This window comes from Salvelinus alpinus, chromosome 11, assembly GCF_045679555.1.
Source record: "Salvelinus alpinus chromosome 11, SLU_Salpinus.1, whole genome shotgun sequence".
Taxonomy (NCBI): domain Eukaryota; kingdom Metazoa; phylum Chordata; class Actinopteri; order Salmoniformes; family Salmonidae; genus Salvelinus; species Salvelinus alpinus.
The window spans coordinates 13,871,976-13,886,975 of NC_092096.1; the positions used below are offsets into that span (position 1 = coordinate 13,871,976).

The window sequence follows — 15,000 nt, forward strand, 5'->3', positions numbered from 1 at the left end:
CCTGTAGGAGAGGCTCCAACGTCTCCCTGGTGCTGGACATGTCCTCACTGGCCTCGGTGGAGCCCCTGAACTGTGGGGTCGTGACCCCCAGAGAGAGGGCCACTCAGGAGTACCTGCAGTCAGCCGGCCGGACCCTGTCCAGACAGCAGCTACAAGACGTGGTGCTCAACACACAGACGCTACACGCAGAGTTCGCTGTGAGTGGAATGAACACACGCACACACACACACACACACACACACACACACACACACACACACACACACACACACACACACACACACACACACACACACACACACACACACACACACACACACACACACACACACACACACACACACACACACACACACACACACACACTGGGATCATGGTAATGGCTGGAACAGAATGAATGGAATGATATCAAACACCAAACACCTGGTTTTCCATCTGTTTTTAATACCATTCTGTTATTCACTCTATTTCATCCACTATTATGAGCTGTTCTCCCCTCACCAGCCTCCTGTGCTGAATGCTCAACACACACACACACACACACATACACACACACACACACACACACACACACACACACACAGCTACGAGATGTGGCGCTCCACACACAGACGGGTTCGTCGTGAACAAAACGTCAACACAACCACTACACAGCGTTGTGTTCCTGTGGTCAACAACTTGATTATCAACTCTGTTATTCAGGTCCAGATAGCCCATTACATTATTGTATGTGGAACAATCCACCTCAACACTTATGGGCTGTTAAAACCAATTGATTCAACTTGCTTCATGAGTGAAATTGTGTCTTTGTCCGTTTTGTTTGTCCGTTTTGTTTGTCCGTTGTGTTTGTCCGTTTTGTTTGTCCGTTTTGTTTGTCCGTTGTGTTTGTCCGTTTTGTTTGTCCGTTTTGTTTGTCCGTTGTGTTTGTCCGTTTTGTTTGTCCGTTTTGTTTGTCCGTTTTGTTTGTCCGTTTTGTTTGTCCGTTGTGTTTGTCCGTTGTGTTTGTCCGTTTTGTTTGTCCGTTTTGTTTGTCCGTTTTGTTTGTCCGTTTTGTTTGTCCGTTTTGTTTGTCCGTTGTGTTTGTCCGTTTTGTTTGTCCGTTGTGTTTGTCCGTTTTGTTTGTCCGTTTTGTTTGTCCGTTTTGTTTGTCCGTTTTGTTTGTCCGTTGTGTTTGTCCGTTGTGTTTGTCCGTTTTGTTTGTCCGTTTTGTTTGTCCGTTTTGTTTGTCCGTTTTGTTTGTCCGTTTTGTTTGTCCGTTGTGTTTGTCCGTTTTGTTTGTCCGTTGTGTTTGTCCGTTGTGTTTGTCCGTTGTGTTTGTCCGTTTTGTTTGTCCGTTTTGTTTGTCCGTTGTGTTTGTCCGTTTTGTTTGTCCGTTGTGTTTGTCCGTTTTGTTTGTTCGTTTTGTTTGTCCGTTTTGTTTGTCCGCTGTGTTTGTCCGTTGTGTTTGTCCGTTTTGTTTGTCCGTTTTGTTTGTCCGTTTTGTTTGTCCGTTGTGTTTGTCCGTTGTGTTTGTCCGTTGTGTTTGTCCGTTTTGTTTGTCCGTTTTGTTTGTCCGTTTTGTTTGTCCGTTTTGTTTGTCCGTTTTGTTTGTCCGTTGTGTTTGTCCGTTTTGTTTGTCCGTTTTGTTTGTCCGTTTTGTTTGTCCGTTTTGTTTGTCCGTTTTGTGTCCGTTTTGTGTCCGTTTTGTTTGTCCGTTTTGTTTGTCCGTTTTGTTTGTCCTTTTGTTTGTCCTTTTGTTTGTCCGTTTTGTTTGTCCGTTGTGTTTGTCCGTTTTGTTTGTCCGTTGTGTTTGTCCGTTTTGTTTGTCCGTTTTGTTTGTCCGTTGTGTTTGTCCGTTGTGTTTGTCCGTTTTGTTTGTCCGTTTTGTTTGTCCGTTTTGTTTGTCCGTTTTGTTTGTCCGTTTTGTTTGTCCGTTGTGTTTGTCCGTTTTGTTTGTCCGTTTTGTTTGTCCGTTTTGTTTGTACGTTTTGTGTCCGTTTTGTGTCCGTTTTGTTTGTCCGTTTTGTTTGTCCGTTTTGTTTGTCCTTTTGTTTGTCCTTTTGTTTGTCCGTTTTGTTTGTCCGTTTTGTTTGTCCGTTTTGTTTGTACGTTTTGTGTCCGTTTTGTTTGTCCGTTTTGTTTGTCCGTTTTGTTTGTCCGTTTTGTTTGTCCGTTTTGTTTGTCCGTTTTGTGTACGTTTTGTGTCCGTTTTGTGTCCGTTTTGTTTGTCCGTTTTGTTTGTCCTTTTGTTTGTCCTTTTGTTTGTCCGTTGTGTTTGTCCGTTTTGTTTGTCCGTTGTGTTTGTCCGTTTTGTTTGTCCGTTTTGTTTGTCCGTTGTGTTTGTCCGTTGTGTTTGTCCGTTGTGTTTGTCCGTTGTGTTTGTCCGTTTTGTTTGTCCGTTTTGTTTGTCCGTTGTGTTTGTCCGTTGTGTTTGTCCGTTTTGTTTGTCCGTTGTGTTTGTCCGTTGTGTTTGTCCGTTTTGTTTGTCCGTTTTGTTTGTCCGTTGTGTTTGTCCGTTTTGTTTGTCCGTTTTGTTTGTCCGTTGTGTTTGTCCGTTGTGTTTGTCCATTTTGTTTCTCCGTTTTGTTTGTCCGTTTGTTTGTCCGTTTTGTTTGTCCGTTTTGTTTGTCCGTTTTGTTTGTCCGTTTTGTTTGTCCGTTTTGTTTGTCCGTTTTGTTTGTCCGTTGTGTTTGTCCGTTTTGTTTGTCCGTTTTGTTTGTCCGTTTTGTTTGTCCGTTTTGTTTGTCCGTTTTGTTTGTCCGTTGTGTTTGTTCGTTTTGTTTGTCCGTTTTGTTTGTCCGTTTGTTTGTCCGTTTTGTTTGTCCGTTTTGTTTGTCCGTTTTGTTTGTCCTTTTGTTTGTACGTTTTGTGTCCGTTTTGTGTCCGTTTTGTTTGTCCTTTTGTTTGTCCGTTTTGTTTGTCCGTTTTGTTTGTCCGTTTTGTTTGTCCGTTTTGTTTGTCCGTTTTGTTTGTCCTTTTGTTTGTCCGTTGTGTTTGTCCGTTTTGTTTGTCCGTTTTGTTTGTCCGCTTGTTTGTCCGTTTTGTTTGTCCGTTTTGTTTGTCCGTTTGTTTGTCCGTTTTGTTTGTCCGTTTTGTGTCCGTTGTGTTTGTCTGTTTTGTTTGTCCGTTTTGTTTGTCCGTTGTGTTTGTCCGTTGTGTTTGTCCGTTTTGTTTGTCCGTTTTGTTTGTCCGTTTTGTGTCCGTTTTGTTTGTCCGTTTTGTTTGTCCGTTGTGTTTGTTCGTTTTGTTTGTCCGTTTGTTTGTCCGTTTTGTTTGTCCGTTTTGTTTGTCCGTTTTGTTTGTCCGTTGTGTTTGTTCGTTTTGTTTGTCCGTTTGTTTGTCCGTTTTGTTTGTCCGTTTTGTTTGTCCGTTTTGTTTGTCCGTTGTGTTTGTTCGTTTTGTTTGTCCGTTTGTTTGTCCGTTTTGTTTGTCCGTTTTGTGTCCGTTTTGTTTGTCCGTTTTGTTTGTCCGTTGTGTTTGTCCGTTTTGTTTGTCCGTTTTGTTTGTCCGTTTTGTTTGTCCGTTGTGTTTGTCCGTTTTGTTTGTCCGTTTTGGTTGTCCGTTTTGGTTGTCCGTTTTGGTTGTCCGTTTTGGTTGTCCGTTTTGTTTGTCCGTTTTGTTTGCCCGTTTTGTTTGTCCGTTTTGTTTGTCCGTTTTGTTTGTCCGTTTTGTTTGTCCGTTGTGTTTGTCCGTTTTGTTTGTCCGTTTTGTTTGTCCGTTTTGTTTGTCCGTTGTGTTTGTTCGTTTTGTTTGTCCGTTTTGTTTGTCCGTTTTGTTTGTCCGTTTTGTTTGTCCTTTTGTTTGTACGTTTTGTGTCCGTTTTGTGTCCGTTTTGTTTGTCCTTTTGTTTGTCCGTTTTGTTTGTCCGTTTTGTTTGTCCGTTTTGTTTGTCCTTTTGTTTGTCCGTTGTGTTTGTCCGTTTTGTTTGTCCGTTTTGTTTGTCCGCTTGTTTGTCCGTTTTGTTTGTCCGTTTTGTTTGTCCGTTTGTTTGTCCGTTTTGTTTGTCCGTTTTGTTTGTCCGTTGTGTTTGTCCGTTTTGTTTGTCCGTTTTGTTTGTCCGTTTTGTTTGTCCGTTGTGTTTGTCCGTTTTGTTTGTCCGTTTTGTTTGTCCGTTGTGTTTGTCCGTTTTGTTTGTCCGTTGTGTTTGTCCGTTTTGTTTGTCCGTTTTGTTTGTCCGTTTTGTTTGTCCGTTTTGTTTGTCCGTTGTGTTTGTCCGTTGTGTTTGTCCGTTTTGTTTGTCCGTTGTGTTTGTCCGTTTTGTTTGTTCGTTTTGTTTGTCCGTTTTGTTTGTCCGCTGTGTTTGTCCGTTGTGTTTGTCCGTTTTGTTTGTCCGTTTTGTTTGTCCGTTTTGTTTGTCCGTTGTGTTTGTCCGTTGTGTTTGTCCGTTGTGTTTGTCCGTTTTGTTTGTCCGTTTTGTTTGTCCGTTTTGTTTGTCCGTTTTGTTTGTCCGTTTTGTTTGTCCGTTGTGTTTGTCCGTTTTGTTTGTCCGTTTTGTTTGTCCGTTTTGTTTGTCCGTTTTGTTTGTCCGTTTTGTGTCCGTTTTGTGTCCGTTTTGTTTGTCCGTTTTGTTTGTCCGTTTTGTTTGTCCTTTTGTTTGTCCTTTTGTTTGTCCGTTTTGTTTGTCCGTTGTGTTTGTCCGTTTTGTTTGTCCGTTGTGTTTGTCCGTTTTGTTTGTCCGTTTTGTTTGTCCGTTGTGTTTGTCCGTTGTGTTTGTCCGTTTTGTTTGTCCGTTTTGTTTGTCCGTTTTGTTTGTCCGTTTTGTTTGTCCGTTTTGTTTGTCCGTTGTGTTTGTCCGTTTTGTTTGTCCGTTTTGTTTGTCCGTTTTGTTTGTACGTTTTGTGTCCGTTTTGTGTCCGTTTTGTTTGTCCGTTTTGTTTGTCCGTTTTGTTTGTCCTTTTGTTTGTCCTTTTGTTTGTCCGTTTTGTTTGTCCGTTTTGTTTGTCCGTTTTGTTTGTACGTTTTGTGTCCGTTTTGTTTGTCCGTTTTGTTTGTCCGTTTTGTTTGTCCGTTTTGTTTGTCCGTTTTGTTTGTCCGTTTTGTGTACGTTTTGTGTCCGTTTTGTGTCCGTTTTGTTTGTCCGTTTTGTTTGTCCTTTTGTTTGTCCTTTTGTTTGTCCGTTGTGTTTGTCCGTTTTGTTTGTCCGTTGTGTTTGTCCGTTTTGTTTGTCCGTTTTGTTTGTCCGTTGTGTTTGTCCGTTGTGTTTGTCCGTTGTGTTTGTCCGTTGTGTTTGTCCGTTTTGTTTGTCCGTTTTGTTTGTCCGTTGTGTTTGTCCGTTGTGTTTGTCCGTTTTGTTTGTCCGTTGTGTTTGTCCGTTGTGTTTGTCCGTTTTGTTTGTCCGTTTTGTTTGTCCGTTGTGTTTGTCCGTTTTGTTTGTCCGTTTTGTTTGTCCGTTGTGTTTGTCCGTTGTGTTTGTCCATTTTGTTTCTCCGTTTTGTTTGTCCGTTTGTTTGTCCGTTTTGTTTGTCCGTTTTGTTTGTCCGTTTTGTTTGTCCGTTTTGTTTGTCCGTTTTGTTTGTCCGTTTTGTTTGTCCGTTGTGTTTGTCCGTTTTGTTTGTCCGTTTTGTTTGTCCGTTTTGTTTGTCCGTTTTGTTTGTCCGTTTTGTTTGTCCGTTGTGTTTGTTCGTTTTGTTTGTCCGTTTTGTTTGTCCGTTTGTTTGTCCGTTTTGTTTGTCCGTTTTGTTTGTCCGTTTTGTTTGTCCTTTTGTTTGTACGTTTTGTGTCCGTTTTGTGTCCGTTTTGTTTGTCCTTTTGTTTGTCCGTTTTGTTTGTCCGTTTTGTTTGTCCGTTTTGTTTGTCCGTTTTGTTTGTCCGTTTTGTTTGTCCTTTTGTTTGTCCGTTGTGTTTGTCCGTTTTGTTTGTCCGTTTTGTTTGTCCGCTTGTTTGTCCGTTTTGTTTGTCCGTTTTGTTTGTCCGTTTGTTTGTCCGTTTTGTTTGTCCGTTTTGTGTCCGTTGTGTTTGTCTGTTTTGTTTGTCCGTTTTGTTTGTCCGTTGTGTTTGTCCGTTGTGTTTGTCCGTTTTGTTTGTCCGTTTTGTTTGTCCGTTTTGTGTCCGTTTTGTTTGTCCGTTTTGTTTGTCCGTTGTGTTTGTTCGTTTTGTTTGTCCGTTTGTTTGTCCGTTTTGTTTGTCCGTTTTGTTTGTCCGTTTTGTTTGTCCGTTGTGTTTGTTCGTTTTGTTTGTCCGTTTGTTTGTCCGTTTTGTTTGTCCGTTTTGTTTGTCCGTTTTGTTTGTCCGTTGTGTTTGTTCGTTTTGTTTGTCCGTTTGTTTGTCCGTTTTGTTTGTCCGTTTTGTGTCCGTTTTGTTTGTCCGTTTTGTTTGTCCGTTGTGTTTGTCCGTTTTGTTTGTCCGTTTTGTTTGTCCGTTTTGTTTGTCCGTTGTGTTTGTCCGTTTTGTTTGTCCGTTTTGGTTGTCCGTTTTGGTTGTCCGTTTTGGTTGTCCGTTTTGGTTGTCCGTTTTGTTTGTCCGTTTTGTTTGACCGTTTTGTTTGTCCGTTTTGTTTGTCCGTTTTGTTTGTCCGTTTTGTTTGTCCGTTGTGTTTGTCCGTTTTGTTTGTCCGTTTTGTTTGTCCGTTTTGTTTGTCCGTTGTGTTTGTTCGTTTTGTTTGTCCGTTTTGTTTGTCCGTTTTGTTTGTCCGTTTTGTTTGTCCTTTTGTTTGTACGTTTTGTGTCCGTTTTGTGTCCGTTTTGTTTGTCCTTTTGTTTGTCCGTTTTGTTTGTCCGTTTTGTTTGTCCGTTTTGTTTGTCCTTTTGTTTGTCCGTTGTGTTTGTCCGTTTTGTTTGTCCGTTTTGTTTGTCCGCTTGTTTGTCCGTTTTGTTTGTCCGTTTTGTTTGTCCGTTTGTTTGTCCGTTTTGTTTGTCCGTTTTGTTTGTCCGTTGTGTTTGTCCGTTTTGTTTGTCCGTTTTGTTTGTCCGTTTTGTGTCCGTTTTGTTTGTCCGTTTTGTTTGTCCGTTTTGTTTGTCCGTTGTGTTTGTTCGTTTTGTTTGTCCGTTTGTTTGTCCGTTTTGTTTGTCCGTTTTGTTTGTCCGTTTTGTTTGTCCGTTGTGTTTGTTCGTTTTTTTGTCCGTTTGTTTGTCCGTTTTGTTTGTCCGTTTTGTTTGTCCGTTTTGTTTGTCCGTTTTGTTTGTCCGTTTTGTTTGTCCGTTTTGTTTGTCCGTTTTGTTTGTCCGTTGTGTTTGTCCGTTGTGTTTGTCCGTTGTGTTTGTCCGTTGTGTTTGTCCGTTTTGTTTGTCCGTTTTGTTTGTCCGTTTTGTTTGTCCGTTTTGTTTGTCCGTTGTGTTTGTCCGTTTTGTTTGTCCGTTTTGTTTGTCCGTTTTGTTTGTCCGTTTTGTTTGTCCGTTTTGTTTGTCCGTTGTGTTTGTCCGTTGTGTTTGTCCGTTTTGTGTACGTTTTGTTTGTCCGTTTTGTTTGTCCGTTGTGTTTGTTCGTTTTGTTTGTCCGTTCAGGAAATCCCAATGAACTTTGTGGATCCGAAGGTGATGGACATTTCCAGTCATGGAACCAAAAACAGATACAAGACAATACTGCCAAGTAAGTATATTAGCTGTTTAATATGTATTAGTTCATTAAGCAATAAGGCCCGAGGGGGTGTGGTATATGGCCAATATAACACGGCTAAGGGCTGTTCTTTAAGCACGACACAACGCGGAGTGCCTGGACACAGCCCTTAGCCGTGGTATATTGGCCATATATCACAAACCCCCGAGGTGCCTCATTGCTGTTATAAACTAGTTACCAATGTAATTAGAGCAGTAAAAATACAAGTTTTGTCATACCCGTGGTATACGGTCTGATATACCACGGCTTTCAGCCAATCAGCATTCAGGGCTGGAACCACCCAGTTTATAAGGACTAATTGACCACCCACAGAGCCACAACCTGTTGTGTGGTCCACAGACTAAGGCCATGGTGTTAATGTGAGGGTCAGTGTCGCGGTAGATTAGGCCTGGCTATCTCACACAGCAGCATGTCAACCTGTCACTGGCTGTTATTGTCAACCTTTGGGCTCACAGACAGACAGACAGACAGACAGACAGACAGACAGACAGACAGACAGACAGACAGACAGACAGACAGACAGACAGACAGACAGACAGACAGACTGCAGTGCATGATATATTGTTGTTTACAGCATGTGTTTGGCTGGTCGACCTCAGTGAATACAACCCAACAGCCAACCGCCACAACCTCTCCAGGTCATACAGGAAGTGTTTTAGTGCTGTCCTGTCTGGTTGGTTAGCCTGGTGGACGGAGTGGGCGGAGTAAGGGGGTCAAATATAAACCAAATGTCTGAGATGAGCTGTTCCTTCCTGATTCCTTAAACAGCCTCTATCTACGTCCCAAATGGTGTCCTATTCCCTATATAGTGTTCTACCTTTAACCCTGTGGGTCCTGATCAAAAGTACTGCACTAAGTAGGGAATAGGGTGCTATAGTAGCGCACTAAGTAGGGAATAGGGTGCTATAGTAGCGCACTAAGTAGGGAATAGGGTGCTATAGTAGTGCACTAACTAGGGAATAGGGTGCTATAGTAGTGCACTAACTAGGGAATAGGGTGATATAGTAGCGCACTAAGTAGGGAATAGGGTGTTATAGTAGTGCACTAACTAGGGAATAGGGTGATATAGTAGCGCACTAAGTAGGGAATAGGGTGCTATAGTAGTGCACTAACTAGGGAATAGGGTGCTAAAGTAGCACACTAAGTAGGGAATAGGGTGCTATAGTAGTGCACTAACTAGGGAATAGGGTGTTATAGTAGTGCACTAACTAGGGAATAGGGTGATATAGTAGCGCACTAAGTAGGGAATAGGGTGTTATAGTAGTGAATTAACTAGGGAATAGGGTGTTATAGTAGTGCACTAACTAGGGAATAGGTTGTAATTTGTGACTTATTCTCTGTGAAGAGTAATACGATTAGAGATCTGCTCTGCTTGGACGGCCTGTTCTCTCTGTCTGGCTGCCAGAGGTGTGTGTGTGTGTGTGTGTGTGTGTGTGTGTGTGTGTGTGTGTGTGTGTGTGTGTGTGTGTGTGTGTGTGTGTGTGTGTGTGTGTGTGTGTGTGTGTGTGTGTGTGTGCTCCTGTCTGCCAGCTCTCATCACAGATGACATCATTCTGTAATGAAAAGACAGTTGGGTTGGAATGTTACTGTCTTCCCGTTCACACCTTGGAACGTTATCGGACTTCCTGTCTGAACCAGCAGAGGGGTCTGAGGTTGAGGTCTGAGGTTGGGGTCTGAGGTTGGGGTCTGGGGTTGGGGTCTGGGGTTGGGGTCTGGGGTTGGGGTCTGAGGTTGAGGTCTGGGGTTAGGGTATGGGGTTGAGGTTGGGGTTGAGGTTGGAGTCTGGGGTTGAGGTTGGGGCCTGGGGTTGGGGTCTGGGGTTGAGGTTGGGGTCTGGGGTTGAGGTTGGGGTCTGGGGTTGAGGTCTGGGGTTGCGGTTGGGGTCTGGGGTTGAGGTTGGGGTCTGGGGTTGAGGTTGAGGTTGGGGGTTGAGGTTGGGGTCTGAGGTTGAGGTTGGGGTCTGGGGTTGAGGTTGAGGTTGGGGTCTGGGGTCTGGGGTTGGGGTCTGGGGTTGGGGTTGAGGTTGAGGTTGGGGGTTGGGGGTTGAGGTTGGGGTTGAGGTTGGGGTCTGGGGTTGAGGTTGGGGTTGAGGTTGGAGTCTGGGGTTGAGGTTGGGGCCTGGGGTTGGGGTCTGGGGTTGAGGTTGGGGCCTGGGGTTGGGGTCTGGGGTTGAGGTTGGGGTCTGGGGTTGAGGTTGGGGTCTGGGGTTGAGGTCTGGGGTTGCGGTTGGGGTCTGGGGTCTGGGGTTGAGGTTGAGGTTGAGGTTGAGGTTGGGGGTTGAGGTTGGGGTCTGAGGTTGGGGTCTGAGGTTGAGGTTGGGGTCTGGGGTTGAGGTTGAGGTTGGGGTCTGGGGTCTGGGGTTGGGGTCTGGGGTTGGGGTTGAGGTTGAGGTTGGGGGTTGGGGGTTGAGGTTGGGGTTGAGGTTGGGGTCTGGGGTTGAGGTTGGGGTTGAGGTTGGAGTCTGGGGTTGAGGTTGGGGCCTGGGGTTGGGGTCTGGGGTTGAGGTTGAGGTTGGGGTCTGGGGTTGAGGTTGGGGTCTGGGGTTGAGGTTGGGGTCTGGGGTCTGGGGTTGAGGTTGGGGTCTGGGGTCTGGGGTTTGGTTCATCAATAGTCCAGAGGCATGGTTCTTTCTGTCCAATGTACCGCAGCATTGCTAGGGAACAGTCGAGCTAGAACACTCCAGACAGAACACTCCAGGCAGAACACTCCAGACAGAACACTCCAGGCAGAACATTCCAGACAGAACACTCCAGGCAGAACATTCCAGACAGAGAAGTCCAGACAGAACAGTCCAGACAGAACAGTTCGGACAGAGAAGTCCAGACAGAACACTCCAGACAGAGAAGTCCAGACAGAACAGTCCAGACAGAACAGTTCAGACAGAGAAGTCCAGACAGAACACTTCAGACAGAGAAGTCCAGACAGAACACTCCAGACAGAGAAGTCCAGACAGAACACTCCAGACAGAGCAGTCTAGACAGAACACTCCAGACAGAGAGGTCCAGACAGAACACTCCAGACAGAGCAGTCCAGACAGAACACTCCAGACAGAGAAGTCCAGACAGAACACTCCAGACAGAGAAGTCCAGACAGAACACTCCAGACAGAGAAGTCCAGACAGAACACTCCAGACAGAGCAGTCCAGACAGAACACTCCAGACAGACAGGTCCAGACAGAACAGTCCAGACAGAACAGTCCAGACAGAACAGTCCAGACAGAACAGTCCAGACAGAACACTCCAGACAGAGAGGTCCAGACAGAAAAGTCCAGACAGAACACTCCAGACAGAACAGTCCAAACAGAACACTCCAGACAGAACAGTCCAGACAGAACAGTCCAGACAGAACAGTCCAGACAGAACAGTCCAGACAGACCAGTCCAGACAGAACACTCCAGACAGAACAGTCCAGACAGAACAAGTGATCTTGAACTAAGAAGTAGAGAGGAAACAGGATGTGTTGTTATTTCCTGACCTGTCCTCATGCATGGTCTGACACTGCTGTCCGTCAAAGCCTTGTGAGCTGGGTCTAATGGAACCCTCCAGTCACTAACATATATATCTGATTCTATTAGCTAGAACCCTCCAGTCACTAACATATCTATCTGATTCTATTAGCTAGAACCCTCTAGTCACTAACATATCTATCTGATTCTAATAGCTAGAACCCTCCAGTCACTAACATATCTATCTGATTCTATTAGCTAGAACCCTCCAGTTACTAACAGATCTATTGTTTCCTGTAGATCCACATTCCAGAGTGATCCTGAGGACCAAGAGCTCCTTCGACCCTCTCAGCAGCTACATCAACGCCAACTACATTAGGGTAAATTACACACGCACGCACGCACGCACGCACGCACGCACGCACACACACACACACACACACACACACACACACACACACACACACACACACACACACACACACACACACACACACACACACACACACACACACACACACACACACACACACACACACACACACACACACACACACACACAGAAACCATTGTTTGTTAACACATTGAATTCTGAACCAAAACAAGTGGAAGCTGTGGTTGTGAAACAACAGTGAACTCTTAGTTAGAAACAAAATGACACATGATAGCGCTCTCATAATGAACAGGTAAAAAGCTTTTCCTGAAAGTCGTCTGTACAGGTATGCATAGTCAGATTAAAACACAGATTAAAGTTGGCTGTACAGGTTTGTATAGTCAGATTAAAACACAGATTAAAGTTGGCTGTACAGGTTTGCATAGTCAGATTAAAACACAGATTAAAGTTGGCTGTACAGGTTTGTATAGTCAGATTAAAACACAGATTAAAGTTGGCTGTACAGGTATTCAGAGTCAGATTAAAACACAGATTAAAGTTGGCTGTACAGGTATGCATAGTCAGATTAAAACACAGATTAAAGTTGGCTGTACAGGTATGCATAATCAGATTAAAACACAGATTAAAGTTGACTGTACAGGTTTGCATAATCAGATTAAAACACAGATTAAAGTTGGCTGTACAGGTTTGCATAATCAGATTAAAACACAGATTAAAGTTGGCTGTACAGGTATGTATAGTCAGATTAAAACACAGATTAATGTTGGTGGTACAGGTATGTATAGTCAGATTACAACAGATTAGAGATTAGAACTGAACTCATGAAACAGATTTTTTCAGATTTTTTAATTCTATCACCCTGGATTCTAACTGGTCATCTTTAGCTTAGTTTATGCAGTCATATTTCATGTTATATTATATAACATATCGGTGTTGTTGAACTGAGTGGTGTGATATAAGACTGGGGTTGTTTAAAGTTATTGTTTCCTTTTTAAACAAACAAACAACTTCAGATTCTCCTTATCGGGTTTATACATCTTGGGAACGAAAAGCGTAGCAGTGAGGCCAGGGGAGCGAGGACATTGTTTCTGATGTAAGTCTATGGAGAGAACAGAAGGAGAAAGAGGCCAGGCCCGGAGGAACTAGTGAACTCACTCTCTAATGACCCGTTGGGCTGCAGATACAATAGGGTCACTTCCCCTGTAGTCACTGCAGGAAGCTCAACTACTAGGGCGACTCCAAAATGGCACCTTATTCCCTATTTAGTGCACTACATTCTGGTCAAAAGTAGTGCACTATATAGGGAATAGGGTGCCATATGGGACGTCACACTCGTTTTCTCTTTCATACCATAGAGGAAAATCAGACCTGCTGTGGTTTATCTCCCTGGACAGTAGCTAACACCATAGAGGATAATCAGACCTGCTGTGGTTTATCTCTCCCTGGACAGTAGTTAACACCATAGAGGATAATCAGACCTGCTGTGGTTTATCTCTCCCTGGACAGTAGTTAACACCATAGAGGATAATCAGACCTGCTGTGGTTTATCTCCCTGGACAGTAGCTAACACCATAGAGGATAATCAGACCTGCTGTGGTTTATCTCCTTGGACAGTAGTTAACACCATAGAGGATAATCAGACCTGCTGTGGTTTATCTCTCCCTGGACAGTAGATAACACCATAGAGGATAATCAGACCTGCTGTGGTTTATCTCCCTGGACAGTAGCTAACACCATAGAGGATAATCAGACCTGCTGTGGTTTATCTCCCTGGACAGTAGTTAACACCATAGAGGATATTCAGACCTGTTGTGGTTTATCTCCCTGGACAGTAGCTAACACCATAGAGGATAATCAGACCTGCTGTGGTTTATCTCTCCCTGGACAGTAGATAACACCATAGAGGATAATCAGACCTGCTGTAGTTTATCTCCCTGGACAGTAGGTAACACCATAGAGGATAATCAGACCTGCTGTGGTTTATCTCCCTGGACAGTAGTTAACACCATAGAGGATAATCAGACCTGCTGTGGTTTATCTCCCTGGACAGTAGTTAACACCATAGAGGATAATCAGATCTTCTGTGGTTTATCTCCCTGGACAGTAGTTAACACCATAGAGGATAATCAGACCTGCTGTGGTTTATCTCCCTGGACAGTAGCTAACACCATAGAGGATAATCAGACCTGCTGTGGTTTATCTCCCTGGACAGTAGTTAACACCATAGAGGATAATCAGACCTGCTGTGGTTTATCTCCCTGGACAGTAGATAACACCATAGAGGATAATCAGACCTGCTGTGGTTTATCTCTCCCTGGACAGTAGATAACACCATAGAGGATAATCAGACCTGCTGTGGTTTATCTCCCTGGACAGTAGTTAACACCATAGAGGATAATCAGACCTGCTGTGGTTTATCTCCCTGGACAGTAGTTAACACCATAGAGGATAATCAGACCTGCTGTGGTTTATCTCCCTGGACAGTAGCTAACGCCATAGAGGATAATCAGACCTGCTGTGGTTTATCTCCCTGGACAGTAGCTAACACCATAGAGGATAATCAGACCTGCTGTGGTTTATCTCCCTGGACAGTAGCTAACACCATAGAGGATAATCAGACCTGCTGTGGTTTATCTCCCTGGACAGTAGTTAACACCATAGAGGATAATCAGACCTGCTGTGGTTTATCTCTCCCTGGACAGTAGTTAACACCATAGAGGATAATCAGACCTGCTGTGGTTTATCTCTCCCTTGACAGTAGTTAACACCATAGAGGATAATCAGACCTGCTGATTTGAAGTCCATTAGGGCGGTGCACAATTGGCCCAGCGTCGTCCGGGTTTGGCCGGGGTAGGCCGCCATTGTAAATTTGTTCTTAACTTACTTGCCTAGTTAAATAAAGTTACATTAAAAAATAAATAAAAATTAGCAGCACACATTAAGACAGACATATGAACACCTAATGAATGGGTTATTTAATTCTGGTGTCTTAACAACCTGTCCATTCATCATGTCTTAACAACCTGTCCATTCATCATATCTTAACAACCTGTCCATTCATGATATCTTAACAACCTGTCCATTCATCACGTCTTAACAACCTGTCCATTCATCTCGTCTTAACAACCTGTCCATTCATCACGTCTTAACAACCTGTCCATTCATCTCGTCTTAACAACCTGTCCATTCATCACGTCTTAACAACCTGTCCATTCATCTCATCTTAGCAACCTGTCCATTCATCACGTCTTAACAACCTGTCCATTCATCACGTCTTAACAACCTGTCCATTCATCACGTCTTAACAACCTGTCCATTCATCATGTCTTAACAACCTGTCCATTCATCACGTCTTAACAACCTGTCCATTCATCATGTCTTAACAACCTGTCCATTCATCTCGTCTTAACAACCTGTCCATTCATCACGTCTTATCAACCTGTCCATTCATCTCGTCTTAACAACCTGTCCATTCATCACATCTTAACAACCTGTCCATTCATCACGTCTTAACAACCTGTCCATTCGTCACGTCTTATCAACCTGTCCATTCATCATGTCTTAACAACCTGTCCATTCATCACGTCTTAACAACCTGTCCATTCATCATGTCTTAACAACCTGTCCATTC

General features: G+C 43.8%; 1 protein-coding gene across 1 annotated transcript in view; it reads left to right on the plus strand.

Annotated features, from left to right (window-relative positions):
- The window catches only part of LOC139533604 (receptor-type tyrosine-protein phosphatase R-like), a 173,444-nt gene that overhangs the window by 136,583 nt on the left and 21,861 nt on the right, over positions 1-15,000 (plus strand). Inside the window, exons 11-13 of the mRNA XM_071331759.1 lie at positions 8-197; positions 7,419-7,503; positions 11,276-11,355. Of these exons, the coding sequence (XP_071187860.1) occupies positions 8-197; positions 7,419-7,503; positions 11,276-11,355 (355 nt within the window). The remainder of the gene's footprint in view (positions 1-7; positions 198-7,418; positions 7,504-11,275; positions 11,356-15,000) is intronic.